The sequence below is a fragment of the Rhineura floridana genome, chromosome 7 (assembly GCF_030035675.1).
Source record: "Rhineura floridana isolate rRhiFlo1 chromosome 7, rRhiFlo1.hap2, whole genome shotgun sequence".
In the NCBI taxonomy this organism is placed as follows: Eukaryota; Metazoa; Chordata; class Lepidosauria; order Squamata; family Rhineuridae; genus Rhineura; species Rhineura floridana.
The window spans coordinates 52135347-52151449 of NC_084486.1; the positions used below are offsets into that span (position 1 = coordinate 52135347).

At 40.8% G+C, this 16103-nt stretch overlaps 1 protein-coding gene across 5 annotated transcripts in view; it reads left to right on the forward strand.

The window, feature by feature from the left end:
- The window catches only part of CFAP46 (cilia and flagella associated protein 46), a 218620-nt gene that overhangs the window by 72511 nt on the left and 130006 nt on the right, over positions 1 to 16103 (forward strand). For all 5 annotated transcript variants that reach the window (XM_061635622.1, XM_061635618.1, XM_061635619.1 and 2 more), the window contains 3 exons: positions 9609 to 9821; positions 11896 to 12112; positions 15078 to 15227. In XM_061635622.1, the coding sequence (XP_061491606.1) occupies positions 9609 to 9821; positions 11896 to 12112; positions 15078 to 15227 (580 nt within the window). The remainder of the gene's footprint in view (positions 1 to 9608; positions 9822 to 11895; positions 12113 to 15077; positions 15228 to 16103) is intronic.

Here is a 16103-nt window from a genome sequence, read left to right on the forward strand (position 1 = left end):
GAGATCAACTGCTGAATACACTCTTAGGGTTCCATCAACGTTTTCCATTCGCCAAATGGCCACCAGAAAACAAGCTTTTTCTGTCGCAGCACCTACCTTATGGAACAATCTACCACTTGAGATACGGCTCTCTCCCTCTCTTATGGACTTCCGCCGTCGGACCAAAACTTTTTTATTTTATCAAGCTTTTAATTTTTAAAGGAAAACGTTCGACTACTTAGCAATAACTGTTATACTTTATATGATTCTGTACTAGTGAATTATTTACTAGTTTACCGCTCTGAATTTGGAATTTCTGAACTAGAGCGGGATATAAATCTGCAAATAAATAAATAAATAAAATGATGGAAAAATAATTTTCTAGTCGTTTCTAGAAAAAAGGTTAAGAGTGCTAACCTATAAATGTCTACTCAAACATAGGCCCTATTGAATTCACTGGGGTTTACTCCCAAATAAGTAGGATTAGGATTGTAATCAAAATCACATGATTCAGCTACTTTGATTATATCTTTGTACATATTTGCTCCATGGAATATTTTAGGTGATCAGGGTCGCCTGCTTATGTATGCACTACCTATAAATACTTGAAACAGAGACTCTTTAAATAGATGTCATTCTTCAGTGGACACCAGGACACCCCCAAGTGGGTACTGTCTTCCTTTGCTAGTGTTTGAGGCAGGAAAGAGTCAACACTCCAACAGTCCATCACCACAGTCCTTCCCATGGCATGCTAGTTTGTTTTTCTTGCTTGAGCAGTACTGATTTTCACCTTGCTCTTCAGTGTGGCTAGTTTATATCTTTATTTAAGTTTAAATTATTCTTTAGTGTTATAAATTAATTGTGTGTGAATGTGTATGGAAGGCTTCAGACAGTTTTTTAACGAACTGGTGTGAGTGTCTGAGTGACTGTTGAGTGTCTGTTGTGTCCGTTGATTAATTAATTTATTGTAGAATTAATTATTCTAAATATTTGAATCCCTGAATTAATTACCCTAGTGATTAGCTGAGGAGTTTAAGTTATTTCCCTTACAGTGAATGAATTTACTGGGTTGATTCTTCCATTTTTAAACAACAGTATTTTTGGGTTAAAAAAAAAACTCAGTCAAACAAACCTCTCCTGCTAATGGCAAAATGCCTAAGGATCATAACAAGCTCTCCACAGAGCACTCTAAAAAATTAAAATTAGGTCACAAAGCAGCAGGAGCGGTTGGTGCGGTAGCACCTACAGCCCGCTCAGGCAAGACGACGGTTAAAAAAACAAGCCGCAGCAGTGTGCATGGAGGCAGACGCCATTTCAGTCAACAGCAAACCACCTCACAATCAGCACTTGGCCCATTCACTCTTGTGGTAGCACAGAGAGAGGCCAGTAATCAGCAGCAAAGCGCTGTTAACTCTGTAAGCAATGCAGTAGCAGAGCAATCGGGGAGTAATCAAACTGACAAAAATAGAGTAATAGCGATGCAGTCTTACCAACGTCATCATTACAGTGCAGAAAGGCAGCTTATTTTGTTCATTTATTTATGTATATTATTTGATTTATATCCTGCCCTTCCTCCAGCAGGAGCCAGGGTGGCAACTATGGGAGAGCAAAGCTTATGTGGAAGAGCAAAGCCAGCAGTGAATGGCAGTAAATAATGAAATGCTGTCAGAGGAGGAAAGGGCTCCAGATCCTTCAGTCCTTTTTTGCTCAGAGTGAGATGAGGAGGAAGAGGAATTTATGGGATTAGTACACAGCAGCCTGAATTTGCACACGGCACTTTAGGCACGGTGCCTTTGTGTAATACTGCCACCTCTGGTCAAAATGAGCAACAGCATCATAGAGTCTTAATACACATAAGCAGCAGCAATACCATACAGATTCAGCACAGTCAGTTAATGTGGTCTCTGCTGCCACCTCCTGTTCCACTCAGGAACTCCAGCAGGTGGAATCTTTTCATTTAAGTCCTGCTGAATTAAATCATATTAGCTCTGATGCATATTTCAGAAGAACTAGCTGCTTTTCGCCAGTCTTTTCAAGTAGCTCCTGTACAAATACAACAGTTTACACAATCATGTCATGCAACAGGGAATAGTCAGTTGCTACCCAATATGTTGCAGTGCAGTATTCAGATGGGCCAAGCAAGTATGCCTGATGATGAACAACAGGGGCTACAGAGAGAATGTACAAATGACTCACCAGATCCACATGATGTGGTCAGAGGTAGAGTGTGGGGGTTCACAGCACACAGACAAGCTACCTGCTGATATGCAACAATTTGTGCATGACGATTCACTTGTTACTCTGGAGGAGGATACAGATGAATGGAGTAATGGTTCACAGGTGGATGAGCAGCAGTCCAATAGATTGTTCCACAGTGCCCATTACAAGCCTCTGCTATGCAAGGCTATGTCAGCTGTAGATTTAAAGGATTCAGCTGCGGAACAGGCACCTTCTCCTTCAAGGGGAGCCACTGTACTTCCAGAAACAGAGTGTAGTGACAAGATGGTTGAAGTGTCATCACTTCTCAAGAAAATTATGAAATCTGAATGGGATTCACCAATTCAGTCTAAAAGATCCGTGTCACATGCTAATAAATTGTACTTGTTAGAGTCAGAGTTCATGGAGCAGCTGAGAGCTCCAGCCATTGATGCCCAAATTTCTGCTTTAGTTTCCAGAAATTTTCTTTCAAGGAATGGAGATGTTCAGCTGAAGGATCTTACAGAGCGAAAGTCAGACATGGCACTTAAGAAAGTGCATGAGGCTACAGCATTGATTATACATGCTTCATGTGCAGCATCTGTGTTTTCAAGGGCTACATTACTGTGGTTAGACAATGTTTTGAACAATCCAAGTCAGGATCCAGAGAGACTCAGGAAAATATTTTGAAGCTCTCAAGAACAGAGGCTTTTGTTGCAGATGCGACAGTGGATGCAACACAATTCGTGGCCAGGGCTATGACACTGAAGTGGTGGCTAGGTGCATCTTGTGGCTTTGCCATTGAGAGACAGATGCTTCTTCCCATCTGGTGCTGGCTACAGAACCTTATGCAGGCAAGAAATTGTTTGGTGAGGATGTTTTGAAGGATATATTAGTAGAAACAAAAGAAAAGAAAAAGGCAATGCCAGTAACAACTCAAAGAAGGGATGACCGGCGTTCCTTTCGTCACTACCAACCATACCAGTCATTTCTCCCATCGGATCCAGAGAAGCTCAGACTAGTGTAGGAGGCCATAGACCATCTATTGCAAGTAGCGGCCATAGAACCAGTTCAGCAGGACCAGAAATTCTGTGGTGTTTATTCTCTGCTCTTTATCATGCCAAAGAAAGGAGGCATTTGGAAGGCTGTGCTAGACCTAAAATTCCTGAACAGAATCCTGAGAAACCAAAAATTTCACAGAAACTTTGGTTTCTATACGGGAAGCTCTTCAACCACGAGACTTCTTAGCCTCCATAGATCTAACCAAGGAGGGACAAAATCATTGATGCTTCATCTGGAGGCATCGCGATTGCTAACCTGGGCAGAGAGGGCCCAGCACTCACTGACAGCAGAATACATAAGGGGAGTGGACAACGTACAAGCAGATTGATTATGCACACAGGGTGTGTTGCCAGGAGGGTGGCAACTTCACAAGGTATTCAAACAGATCCACAAAAGGTTTGGAAGAATGGACATGGACCTTTTTGCTTCATATCTCAATCATCAGCTGAGAGGGTGCTACACTCTGTACCATTGGTAGCAGGAGGTGTAGATGCCCTGAATTCTCCTTGGCCAACAGGAACACTTTACATCTTTCCCCCATTCCCTTTGTTGGCTCAAATGCTGAAGAAAGTGAGGCTCTCTAGGGTTAGCATGTTATTCTAGTCACACCAGATTGGCTGATGAGGTCATGGTTCTCAGAACTAATCGACCTGTCTGTGGAGCCCGCATGATCTCTGCCTCTTTGTCCAGATTTACTGCTACGGGGGCCTCTATAGCACCCTGATCTGTAATGGTTGAGATTAACCACATGGAATTTGATTGGAGCAAACTGCTGAGAGCAGAGTTGCCACCGGAGGTTGTAACCACCATATTGGCATCTTGAAGGCCTTCCACAATAAGAAATTATCAGTATACCTGGACTGCATTTTTACAATGGTACAACAACAACCATGTGAGAGTGGAAAAGTCTCCAATTGTGGAGTTATCTTTTTTAAATGATGGATTGAAGCACGTGTGGAAGCCCAACACCTTGCGAAGACAAGCGCTGGCATTGGCAACAGTGCATTCTAAGTCTTCATCTGAGTCATCTGTATCTGAAACAGTTCCTAAGAGGGGCATCTCTGACTTTGGCGCCAGTTCACCACTGGTTTCCTAAGTTTCACAAAGTGTTGTCAGCTCTCCAAAAACCACCTTTTGAACCTCGGAAAACTTCCACTTCGCAAATAATGTCTTTCAAAGTGCTATTCTTGGTGACAATAAAGTCAGCTAGACGGATGTCTGAGCTGGGAGCACTTTCAGTAGCAAAACATCTTTGTATTTTCCACAGCGACAGAGTCATACTCCAAACAGATTCTGCTTCCATTCCAAAAATACAGCCTTTCACCGTCAGCAGGAGTTAGTGTTGCCAACATTTTGCCCATCACCACAGCATGCTGTAGAGCATGCTTGGCATTCCTTAGATGTGCAGAGAGCACTTAAGGTTTATATTAATAGGACAAGATCGATACGGCAGACAGATTCGTTATTTGTTTCTTACCACCCGACTACTCTGGGTAAAAAGGTGTCATCTTCTACTCTGGCAAGATGGATTAAGGGGTGTATTGCCTAGCATATAGTTTGCTGTACATGCACCAGGTATTGTGGCACATTCAATGAGATTAGCAGCTGCTACAGCAGCATATTCAACAAATCACCTCTATAAGAGATTTGTCAGGCAGCCACCTGGGCAAACCGAAACACTTTCACTAAACATTATAGCATAGATATTTATGTATCTGCAGAAGCAGCCTTTGGTAGGCGAGTTATCCAGCAGGTGCTGAAAAATCATTAAAGGGTTGTGCACCCACCCATACAATAGGTCAGCTCTGGAACATTCCACTTGGAGTTGTCCTGGTGCCTGCTGAACTGTTTTACTCACCAGAAAGGTGTTTCTCTGTGGGCATTAGGACACCTCCGAGGCCCACCATGGGATGCAAAAGACAGTAAAGATTATAATCAGAAAGGGTGGAGACTAAAGGGTCAGTGGCAGTTTTTGTTTCATGTTAGTTGCAGTTAATGTTGTCAGTATGAACGTCAAAAAGACTAAAGTAATGACAACAGAAGATTTATGCAGCTTTAACGTTGACAATGAGGACATTGAACTTGTCAAGGATTATCAATACCTTGGCACAATCATTAACTAAAATGGAGACAACAGTCAAGAAATCAGAAGAAGGCTAGGACTGGGGAGGGCAGCTCTGAGAGAACTAGAAAAGATCCTCAAATGTAAACATGTATCACTGAACACTAAAGTCAGGATCATTCAGACCATGGTATTTCCGATCGCTATGTATGGATGTGAAAGTTGGACAGTGAAAAAAGCGGATAAGAGAAAAAACTCATCTGAAATGTGGTGTTGGAGAAGAGCTTTGCAGATACCATGGACTGCAAAAAAGACAAATAATAGGGTGTTAGAACAAATTAAACCAGAACTCTCACTAGAAGCTAAAATGATGAAACTGAGGTTATCATACTTTGGACACATCATGAGAAGACATGATTCATTAGAAAAGATAATAATGCTTCGAAAAACAGCAGGGAGTAGAAAAAGAGGAAGGCCAAACAAGAGATGGATTGATTCCATCAAGGAAGCCACAGACCTGAACTTACAAGATCTGAACAGGGTGGTTCATGACAGATGCTATTGGAGGTCACTGATTCATAGGGTCGCCATGAGTTGTAGTCGACTTGGAGGCACATAACAACAACATTTCTATTTGTGTTATGAGATTATGTTTTTAAGCTTGGCCAGATGGTGAACTGGCACTCCATGGGAGGGGCTGTGGTGACGGTCTGTTGGAGTGTTAACTCTTTCCTGCCTCAAGCACTAGCAAAGGAAGACAGTACCCACTTGGAGGAGTCCTGGTGCCCCCAGAGAAACACCTTTCTGGTGAGTAAAATGCTTCCTTTTTAAATTAAAAAGAAGCAACAGTTTCCGTCTAACTTGGAGACAAGGCATGCATTTGTTAAATAAAAATGACATATGATGTACGGTGCATGACAGTATGAACTGCTTCCACTGGAAATGCTGCTTGAAGCTACAGTGCATGGCTGCATAATTCAAATTTCCAGAAAAACAGGGCACAGTGGTTCACTGATCTTTCATGTCCTGGAGGGACCCTGTAATTGTAGATAAATTAGAATAATTTAGAAGATAAAAAGCAACAGGCTCACATTAAAAGAATGAGAAAGTTGTACATGGTTTAATAAAACATTGCACCAAACAAGTGTCTACTGGAAAATTATTCATTCTTATTTTTACATCTACATTCCCTTCCACAATGTTTCAGTTGTTAATTTGTCCTACCAACATATATACCTTGCAGCCACAAAGTTGTACTACCAAATTATATACGCTCATACAACAGTAAACTAGTGATTCCTAAATTCGGGGACCAAATGCACAATTCCTCCTGGTCAGAATATTTGTTGGAATAAATGCAAAGGATTGTGGTCAAATATCTCTTCAACTGTATGTCAAATAAAGCTATAATCAAGATGTAGGGCCAGTTTACAACATACAGAGATTTGAGATGGGATAATATTGTCTGAACAAATCCTGAAGGCCAAAATAAATGAGATAGCAGAGATCCATTTGCAGATCTCCTATGTCTTTCAGTTTTTTGTAATAAGCTACAGAGATGAGTCTGATATGGCCCAGAACCATGCTAATAAGGAGACTAAATCTTTCCCCCTGATTCAGTGTCCTATTGAAGAGCCACTAAAGTTACTATTGCCCACTAAAAATTTTCCATGTGGGGCAAATGGCAACTTCAGCTGTTGGGCGTGGGGATGGGGTGGACTTTTCCTTAGAAAAATGACATGAGGAAAGGGGCTCAACCCCACCACCCTTGACACTTTAGTCCAAATCCAAATCTTCACCCCAGTACTGGCTTTTTAAAAAAATGAAAAAGTGAGGAGATACAAGCACAGGGTTTCACCAGCTGATCTGGTATGGCCCTTAGACAGCAAGGTTTTGTGTCATTCTGTCCCATGATTATTACGCAGGCTAATCATTTTGTGTCATAGAATCATAGCATAGTAGTGTTGGAAGGGGTCTTCCTAGGTAATTGGTTCCATTGTTTTAGCACTCTAACAGTTAGAAAGTTTTTCCTGAAGTTCAGTCAAAATATGGCCTCCTGTAACTTGAGCCTATTATTCCATATCCTGCACCCTGGGATAATTCTGTTTCATGATTATGCAGATGATTATTAGAGCTTATCTCTGTGCCTAGTTTTCTACTTGAGTGTGGAAATTAGAGCTATCAACCAGTTAAAGATCTTTTTAGCTGACTAGTGATCTGGCTGTTAACTGATTAGTCAATTAAGCAATTACATTTGCATACAATACAATTATAGAATCACGGATGAATGTGACAGTTCTTCTGAAACTGGAGTAAAGAATCTCAGTCCAAGGGCTACATGTAGTCCTTGGTCTAATTTCATGAAACCCTTCACTATCTTGCTGTCTAGAAACTGCAGGGATCTGCTCTTGCTCTCTGGACCACCTCTCTGGAACTGTTTCCTCTTCCACATCATGCGTGTGTGAGAGGGAGAGAGGGGGTTGGGGTGTATAGAAAAAGTGTGGTGGAAGAGAGAGTGAAAGAGCTATGCAATCCTACAGAGCGACAAACTCTGCCCACTAGCAGTTCTTGCTCCATTTACCATCGGCTGTGCTCTCCTAATTGACTTTTCCTGTAAGTCAACTGCCCTTCACAGGAAAAATATTTCTTACCCCTGTTCTAAAGTATGAGTACCTGACAAATAAAAACAACAGAGCTTTTGGTCATTATTTTTTAGAGGGAGTGAGGAAACAGGGCTGGCACCAAAGTCTGGTCAGGTTGGGCCCTGGCAGAGGGCCCCTGCAGCCCAGAGGGGCCCCTGAAGGGCCCCTCCTTAGGGTGTGGGGGTAGCACTCCCAATGGAGCTCCCAGCCCCCCCAGACCATGCAGGGCCACAGGGCCTGCCCACTGCACCTCCCTTCCTTTCTGTGAATGCCCTGCACACTGCACGTGCAGCTGCCATCAACCAAGATGGCAGCAGAGACTTCTCTAAGGGGCTGATGTCCCTACTGTCATCTTGACTGATGGCAGGCATGTATGCACACACAGCATAGCATACATGTGTGCCATCAACAAAAGTGGCGGTGGGGGTATTAGCCCCTTACAGAGGCCTCCGCTGCCATCTTGGTCGATTCACAGAAAGAAAGAAGAGGTAGGTGGAGCAGTCCCGCACAGTCTGTAGGAGGGGCTGGGAGCAGGGGGCCCAGGACAGGCTTGTACCCAAGGGCCCAGTCACATCTTATTTTCATGCAGTTCTGAAGCATGCACTGCTCTGACCTCCTTAGTCTTATGAGCTACGTAAACTGGCATTCTTGTATTTCCAAGTGATCTGGAGTTCGTTATCCATTATTTTTAATGCATCAGCTTTTTGACATAATCACAGGTGTACATAGCTTGTTCAGAGAATCATCAGTGCTGAGCATCTCTGATGACTGATTTTTTTTCTGAGTTGCATAGTCATGCAGTGCTACCTCTGGGGTACAACAAGAAGTTGTTCAACAAGCTAGCAACTCCTGTTTAACTTGTGTGCCCTGTAACCTGCAGATATATTTTTAATTGATCAATTAAGAACAGTTCTGGACGTCACTGAGATAACCCTGGAAAAGGAATCAACAAAATTATCTTTGACTTTCTATCTGTAGACTAGAAGCCCAGGGGTATGTTAGGAAGGAGTGTTTTATGAAATGAAAGGTATATAGGTGAGAATAATCTGGACCATCAGGTTGTTCCAGTATACTGACAGTATCAGTGTGTTGAAATAGAATTTCCCAAAGTTAAGGTGGTGGCTAGCAATATGGAGATTGGGTCCTGGGAAATCATAAATTCATAGCTTCCACATGCTGACACAACCCTGTCCTTTCAATCCCTGGGAAGTCAGAATACTTGTTATAATTCTATATAAAGGCTATGGGGTGATTGTGGGGGTATGTATGCACATGTAAATTTGACAGGTATCTTTATATGCATGAGAATCATAGAATCATAGAATACTAGTAGAGTTGGAAGGGGCCTATAAGGCCATCAAGTCCACCCCCTGCTCAATGCAGAAATCCAAATCAAAGCATTCCCGACAGATGGCTGCCCAGCTGCCTCTTGAATGCCTCCAGAACATCTACCTTGGAATATTTTGGTCTTAGTAAAACAGGAAAGCAAAGAGAAGGCCTAAGGATTAGATTTTAGAATATTTTTATGGTAGTATTTTGAAATAATAGTGTTTGAGAAACTTCAGGAATGGTCCTCGTTAGAACTCATGTCCCTAATGTATGCATTTTGTTATTTTATTTTCTTCGGGGTGGGGAATTATAATATAATTTTTTTCTCAATTTTATAGCTCCTGGATTGACCACTTATCTCAATATGCCATGGAAAACTTTCTACGGGCTGCCAGAATTGGAGAAGAGTTAAATGAAGCATGGATTGTGCATAACACTGTGGTGTATGTCTTAAATCACAATAAACATCTGATTGCTTCAAAAAGACAAAGAGAAATTGTGGAATCCCTGCAAACTCTTTTCAGTGCTGTTAGGAGTACTGGACATTTTGGGTAAGTTCTAAAAGTTTGGTTGGATGTTTTATCTAACTTTTTAGGCACATGATGGTAGAATCATTTTAGTCACGTCATAACTTTTATTTTTACTATTCTGTACTTCAGGATCATTAAAAGACATTGTTTGGGAAAGATTTATTATGGTAATTAGTAACATGTTTCAACTGATAGAGCAAATTTTCATTCTACTTTGTATGTTTTATCCATTCAGATCTCAACAATATAAAATAGTGACTAAGCAGAGCTTTTATAAGTGACAGCAGGGTGACCAGTAGTCATGAAACTGTGCCGTGCTATGCATAGTCAAAAGGAAAATTTATCACACATGCACCATTTCTCAAATACAGAATGGTTTGGGATTTAGCCAGATTTTTTGGGGTGCATGCAGATTTTATGCATGTGGTTTATTGTACATAGTTAACCATTAAAGTCAGCCTGGTACATTATTGTTACATTTATAAGAGATTTTGTTTTGTTCTGTTCTGTTTTTGAAAATGAAGACAAGCTCTGTAACATGGGTTACAGGCCAGTTAACAGTTCTAGTATTATGAAAGATTCTCCGATTTATTATTTATTTGTTAAATTTATATCCCGCCCTTCCTCCCAGTAGGATCCCAGGGCAGCAAACAAAAACACTATAAAACATAAAAAATAGACATTACAATATGTTAAAACAAAACATATTAAAAACATATTAAAACATAACATTTTAAAAACATCTTTTAAAAAAAAGCTTTAAAAGCATCTTAAAAAGCAATTCCAACACAGATGCAGACTGGGATAAGGTCTCTACTTAAAAGGCTTGTTGAAAGAGGAAGGTCTTCAGTAGGTGCCGAAAAGATAATAAGAGATGGCACCTGTCTAATATTTAAAGGGAGAGAACTCCAAAGAGTAGATGCCACTACACTAAAGGTCCATTTCCTATGTTGTGCGGAACGGACCTCTTGATGAGATGGTATCTGCAGGAGGCCCTCACCTGCAAAGCGCAGTGACTGACTGGGTATATAAGGGATAAGACAATCTTTCAGGTATCCTGGTCCCAAGCTGTATAGGACCCTTGTACACCAAAACCAGAACCTTGAACTTAGCCTGGTAGATAATGGGCAGCCAGTGCAATTCTTTTAGCAGCAGGGTGGTGACATGTTGGCGATACTCTGCCCCAGTGATTGTATAATTTGTATTTCATTTTTTCCCCTATTGAAAATGCTGATTGATTGTTTTTACCAGTTCAGACACTTGGCAGTCCTCCTACAACGGGATCATGCAGATCTGCCAGCAAGCTTGCAATCCAGCTGGGATCACACAGATATGCCAATTGTTGCAACAGGCACCTCCCATAGGAGTCCTGTACAGGCAACTGCAATAATTAGTGTAATTCCCACATTCATTTTCTCAGGTCACTGTCATCCTTCAATTTGTGGCAGCCACATGTATAGATCCCATGTAGATGCGCTGACCTTTCTTAGGAGGCAGTTCAGCCCCACTTTCCAGGACTGGAGCACATAATATATATATCTCAGAACAGAGATATAGTGTCAGTGTTGTTATGATACATGAATTGTAATCCTAAACCTTTCAAGCATTATTTGGAAAGGATCCGAGACAGGATGAGAGAGGCCCTCAATCATACAACTCTTAGCTAAAAAGTAGATTGTTATAAATACTCTGCTATCACCCAGACATGATATGAAGTGGATGGAGGACAGCAAAGGTAAATTTTATATGTTACCAGGAAGAGTGTGAAACCTGAAGATTTTTATTGTTTTGTTGCAGAGCTTGTATTTCATATTTAAATATATATTTATATTCTTACTATAATGTTTGACTATAATAAATGTAGTATAAATTTACAGGTGTGTTGTACAAAAAGCAAATTTCACACTTTAATTTCACAGATTTTAATCTTACATGTATTTTTATTTATTTGAACTGGCCATTATTTTTTGCCATCTTTAACAATTTATTGAAGATTGTTTTCTATACAGTAGTTAGATGATGAAACGCGCTTCCTTATTCTGTTTCTAATGTTATCTTTGTTAGTGTTTTATTCTCTTTGTTTTTTCTCATTCAGGGATACTACTATTTTGGTAACATTATGTAATGCTCTGGCTCGGGCTCTAATTCTTTCTTGGATTCCAAAACCTATTTCCAAATCTGATGAAAAGAGAGTTTCGGACGAAGGACCCACCAAACGTAAAAAGAATGCCCCCAAAGTACCAACTTCATGTATTGTACCAACTTCATCTGTGGATCCAGCTGGGATCCATGATATTAAAGCAGCCATAGAGGTACACTTTGTTTCATTGTATTGATCTTATGTATGGAGAGCAGGCTGTATAGAGCTCAGCTGACCATCTTCTCCACCCTGAAGAGGAGGTGTTGTATGCTTTTGCTCCCAGATGTTCAGCAGCTGAGGCATAAAGGTTGTAATAGAATATTAGAGAATATTTATTCATATTAGAAACATGGGAAACTGCTTTATGGAGTTAGACCATTAGTCCATCTAGCTCACTGTTGTTGCCTACACCATGGGTGGGAAATCCCTAGGCCTCTCTTTCGGGCCCTTAGGAAGCTTCTCATATTACACCCCCTCTCCAGGTCACACCACTTACTGGCCTCATGTGTGCTCTCCTCAAGAGCTTTTCCCTGGCTAGAATGTGTCCTTGAACTATGACAATGCTCCTTGCTTAACTGGATGGAGGACAGAGAAAGATGTATGAGGTGTGAGTGTGTAGAAATGTCTGACTTGTGAATGGCCTACTGTACAAAGGTAGGAGTCACATCTGTTGCTCCACTCACCATTGGCCTGTGGGCCTTGAAAGGTTACCCATGGGCTGAAAAAAGTCCCAGGCTACACTGACCGGCAGCAGCTTTCCAGGGTTTCAGACAGAAGCCTTTCCTAGCCCTACCTGGAAATGCTGGGGATTGAACCTGGGATATTCTGCATGCAAAGACTCACTAACTGTGTAAGCCTTTTTGTGCTGAGGGAGGAAAAAGCTAAAAAGAAGGGGGATGGCTAGTTCCTTTTGTTGATTACATTTTTAAAGTTCAATGTTAAATTTAAAGGGTTTTTTTTTAAAAGCACTCCTTAAAGGTGCCTGGCAGAAGGAGCAAATGAATCCCCCATTGTGGGATTGAGGCCATGGATCAGTGCTCTCAGAAACAAAAGTGACGGGGTTAGGAGGACAAAGGGCAGTAGCATTAAGGGAATCCTAATTAAGAACCTTCTTGGTTGCTACATTTTCTTGCAACTCATCCTGGCAACTGTTGCTTACTGAGTGGGACATTGCTTATCAAGTGGAAAACATTCTCCCTGCTAGCTAGATGTTATGCTCTTGCAGAGCCAAATGGTGAAACACTGGATTTTGTCGGCTATTCCTTTTTGTCTATACTAGCTTCCACTCTGAAATTGGCTTCTGAAGGTCTTCCCCCTTTCCTCGTTGGCTAGTCAAGATTAGGGATGGGTGAGAATTTTGATTCAGTTTGCATTTCAAGCCGAATGTATCAAATTTGCACTTTCGAAAACAATATCAGAACCCAAACATAGTTATCCTTCAAAATTTGCACTTATTTGAATTTTGTAATGTAGTTCACCAATCAGTGTTTACAAGAAAGCATATATTAGGGTAAAGTGCATAAAAATGAATATATGAGTGAAAACAACATGCAAAAATGCATTATGTGACAAGACATGGCTTGCAAAAATGTGAACATTAGTCAAAACTGCCTAGAAAAATGTGTTTATTGGGAGAAATTTGCACTAAAAGGCTGGAGAATTTTGATAAGAATTTTTTTTAAAAGCAAATTGCTGTAGAAATGTGAACTGAATTTAAGATTGGAAAAATGAGAAACCCAGGGAACTGAATTGACAGGTCTTTCCATATCTAGTCAAGATCCAAGAGATGGGGCGGGCACATCTACTGCTTTTGCATGTTGATCAGGCAGCTGTAGTGTGGGCTGAACTGGGGAAATCCCAGCACATCTTCAGCTTCTCCTCAGCAGAATTACTGCCCACATACAACCAAATGGGAAGAAGTGACAGAGTGTGGCACTTTTTTCATAATGCAGGCAGAGCCCAGATACGACCCAGTTCCAAGAGCAATTGTATGTAAGAAGCATGGGGGGGGTGTAAGAAAACATTTTCATAGGTGCATAGGTTTTCCTTTGTGATAATTGTTTCAGAAATGATAGTGGCAGGAAAAGTCATTTTTATGATTTTACTTCATTCTGAGTGCATGTAGTTAGGTTCTCTAATAAGAACTAAGGATGCTGGCAAACTTCTCCAAGATTGGGATGAAGTTCAGGATCTCAGGAAAACCTGTCTCAAAAAGGAGGGGTGTGTTTTCCAAGCCCTGAAATTCCTGTGGCACTCAGATCAAAATCCAAGCAGCTGAGACATTTCTGGTTCCCACCTTTCTAATTTCTGTTGCCTTCTCCCACACCACAAAGCGAACCTTGCCACACACACACACTCACCCTTACCTTCCATCTTTGTTGGCAGTGCTGGGCAATAGCAACAAGTGGTGAAAACAAGGTATGATTTTTCCTCTCTCTCTTTCCCATCAGCCTAGTGGTAAAATGGACAATGGCAGGAGTCCTTGAAAGAACTTCAACTACTGTAGTCTACCTTGCCCCTTCCTACCAACAAGATGGAAGGGGAAAAGCCTCCATTTTCAGCAATCCAGTTGTTGCTACTGTGTGTCCCACACCACAACCAAGGGACAGGGAGGGAAATGGGGGGTTCATTGTGAAGGCTGACAAGGATAGGTAAACGTATCAGAGATTGGGGGAATGGGTAAATTTGTCTGAGATTGGTGCGGAGATTAACATCTAAAATTGGCTTGGAAATTTTTTTGGTGGGGAGTTCCTTTGCCATTTCTAATAAGGCCCTTCATCTTATTTATCTCAGCAGTGTTTTGTTCTATTTATAATTATTCAAGCATACATTTTTATTTTTATGTGCCTCATCTTAAAAATCAAGGGATGAAACTTTCCTGTTTAGATTTGTATAGATTTTATTGTTGTATTTTTATTGTTAACTGTATACCGCCTTGAAATATTATGAAAGAGGATATACAAGTATTTTAAATAAATAAAATATATTCAAATAATAAACCTCATCATTCATTTTTAGGGAGAAAATATACAAAGTGTAGTAATCTCAGTATAGCATCAGGATAAAAGAGAATATTTGCTAATTGTTCTTCTGCATTAACTTTTTTTCTTTGACAATTGTAAAATGTTCATCTTTAGGTTTGTGAATTTGCCATACATTTGCCTAATGGAAGTGTACCTGATGAGCCGGTGCCTATTGCTATGCGTCAACAGATTATTGCTACTTGGGTGAAAGCCAAACAGTTAGTTCAGCATCAAATTGGAAGGTGGCATGGAACTGATGATGAGGTATCAAGTCTATCTCACTGTGTGGAAGAATAGTAGATATTTCATTTGAAAAATTAAAGTCAGATGTTGGGCACTTCATTCTAAATACAACATTTCAGTGTCAAATAAGGTCACAATCCTGCACCTTATATAACTGGAGCATGATGTAGAGTAGTTCTTTATAAGGTTCCGCTTTAGTCTTCCAGGGCTTTTCCAAACTGGATATACTGCTGCCATATCAGTCATATCAGTCATAGTGGTCCTCTTGTGTCTGCTCTTGCTGAGGCCCCTGCACACATTCTGATACTCTTCTTCCTCCTTTTGAGGGCCAGGAGGAGATGCTTGATCTTGGATACTTTTCTTCCCATTTTATTATGCCAGTAGCTATTCATACAATCTCAGCATGTACAACTATGATAAGAAACATTATATTCTTTCCGTTTGGCATAAAATTTGTGAGTAAATACTCTAACTTCTGAGCAACTAAAACTCCTATTCGCATAATTATTCTGATAGTATTGTAGAAACGTCAGGATGACTTCAGATTGATTAGTGTTTGCAATCTTCCTTCTCTGTATCTAACACAATATGCCAGCTGCTGAATGCTTTAATGAAGCACAAGAGGGCTTTGTTCCAAAGCGAACGGCTTGCAGAGCTGTGTATAGGAACATAAGAAGCTTCCTTATACCAAGTCATGGTATTTGTCCATCTAGCAGCAGTGTGCTGGACACAGAGACAGCTGGATTGGAGAAGAGAGGTTAAACTGAAGCCTTAAACTGAACTGTTCTTCCCCCTAATCCAATTGTGCAGGATACGGGATTGTTGTGGTCTAGATGTGCTGTTTTCTTTTAAAAACATTTTTTCCATATTACATTTTTTTAATATGGAGCACAAAAC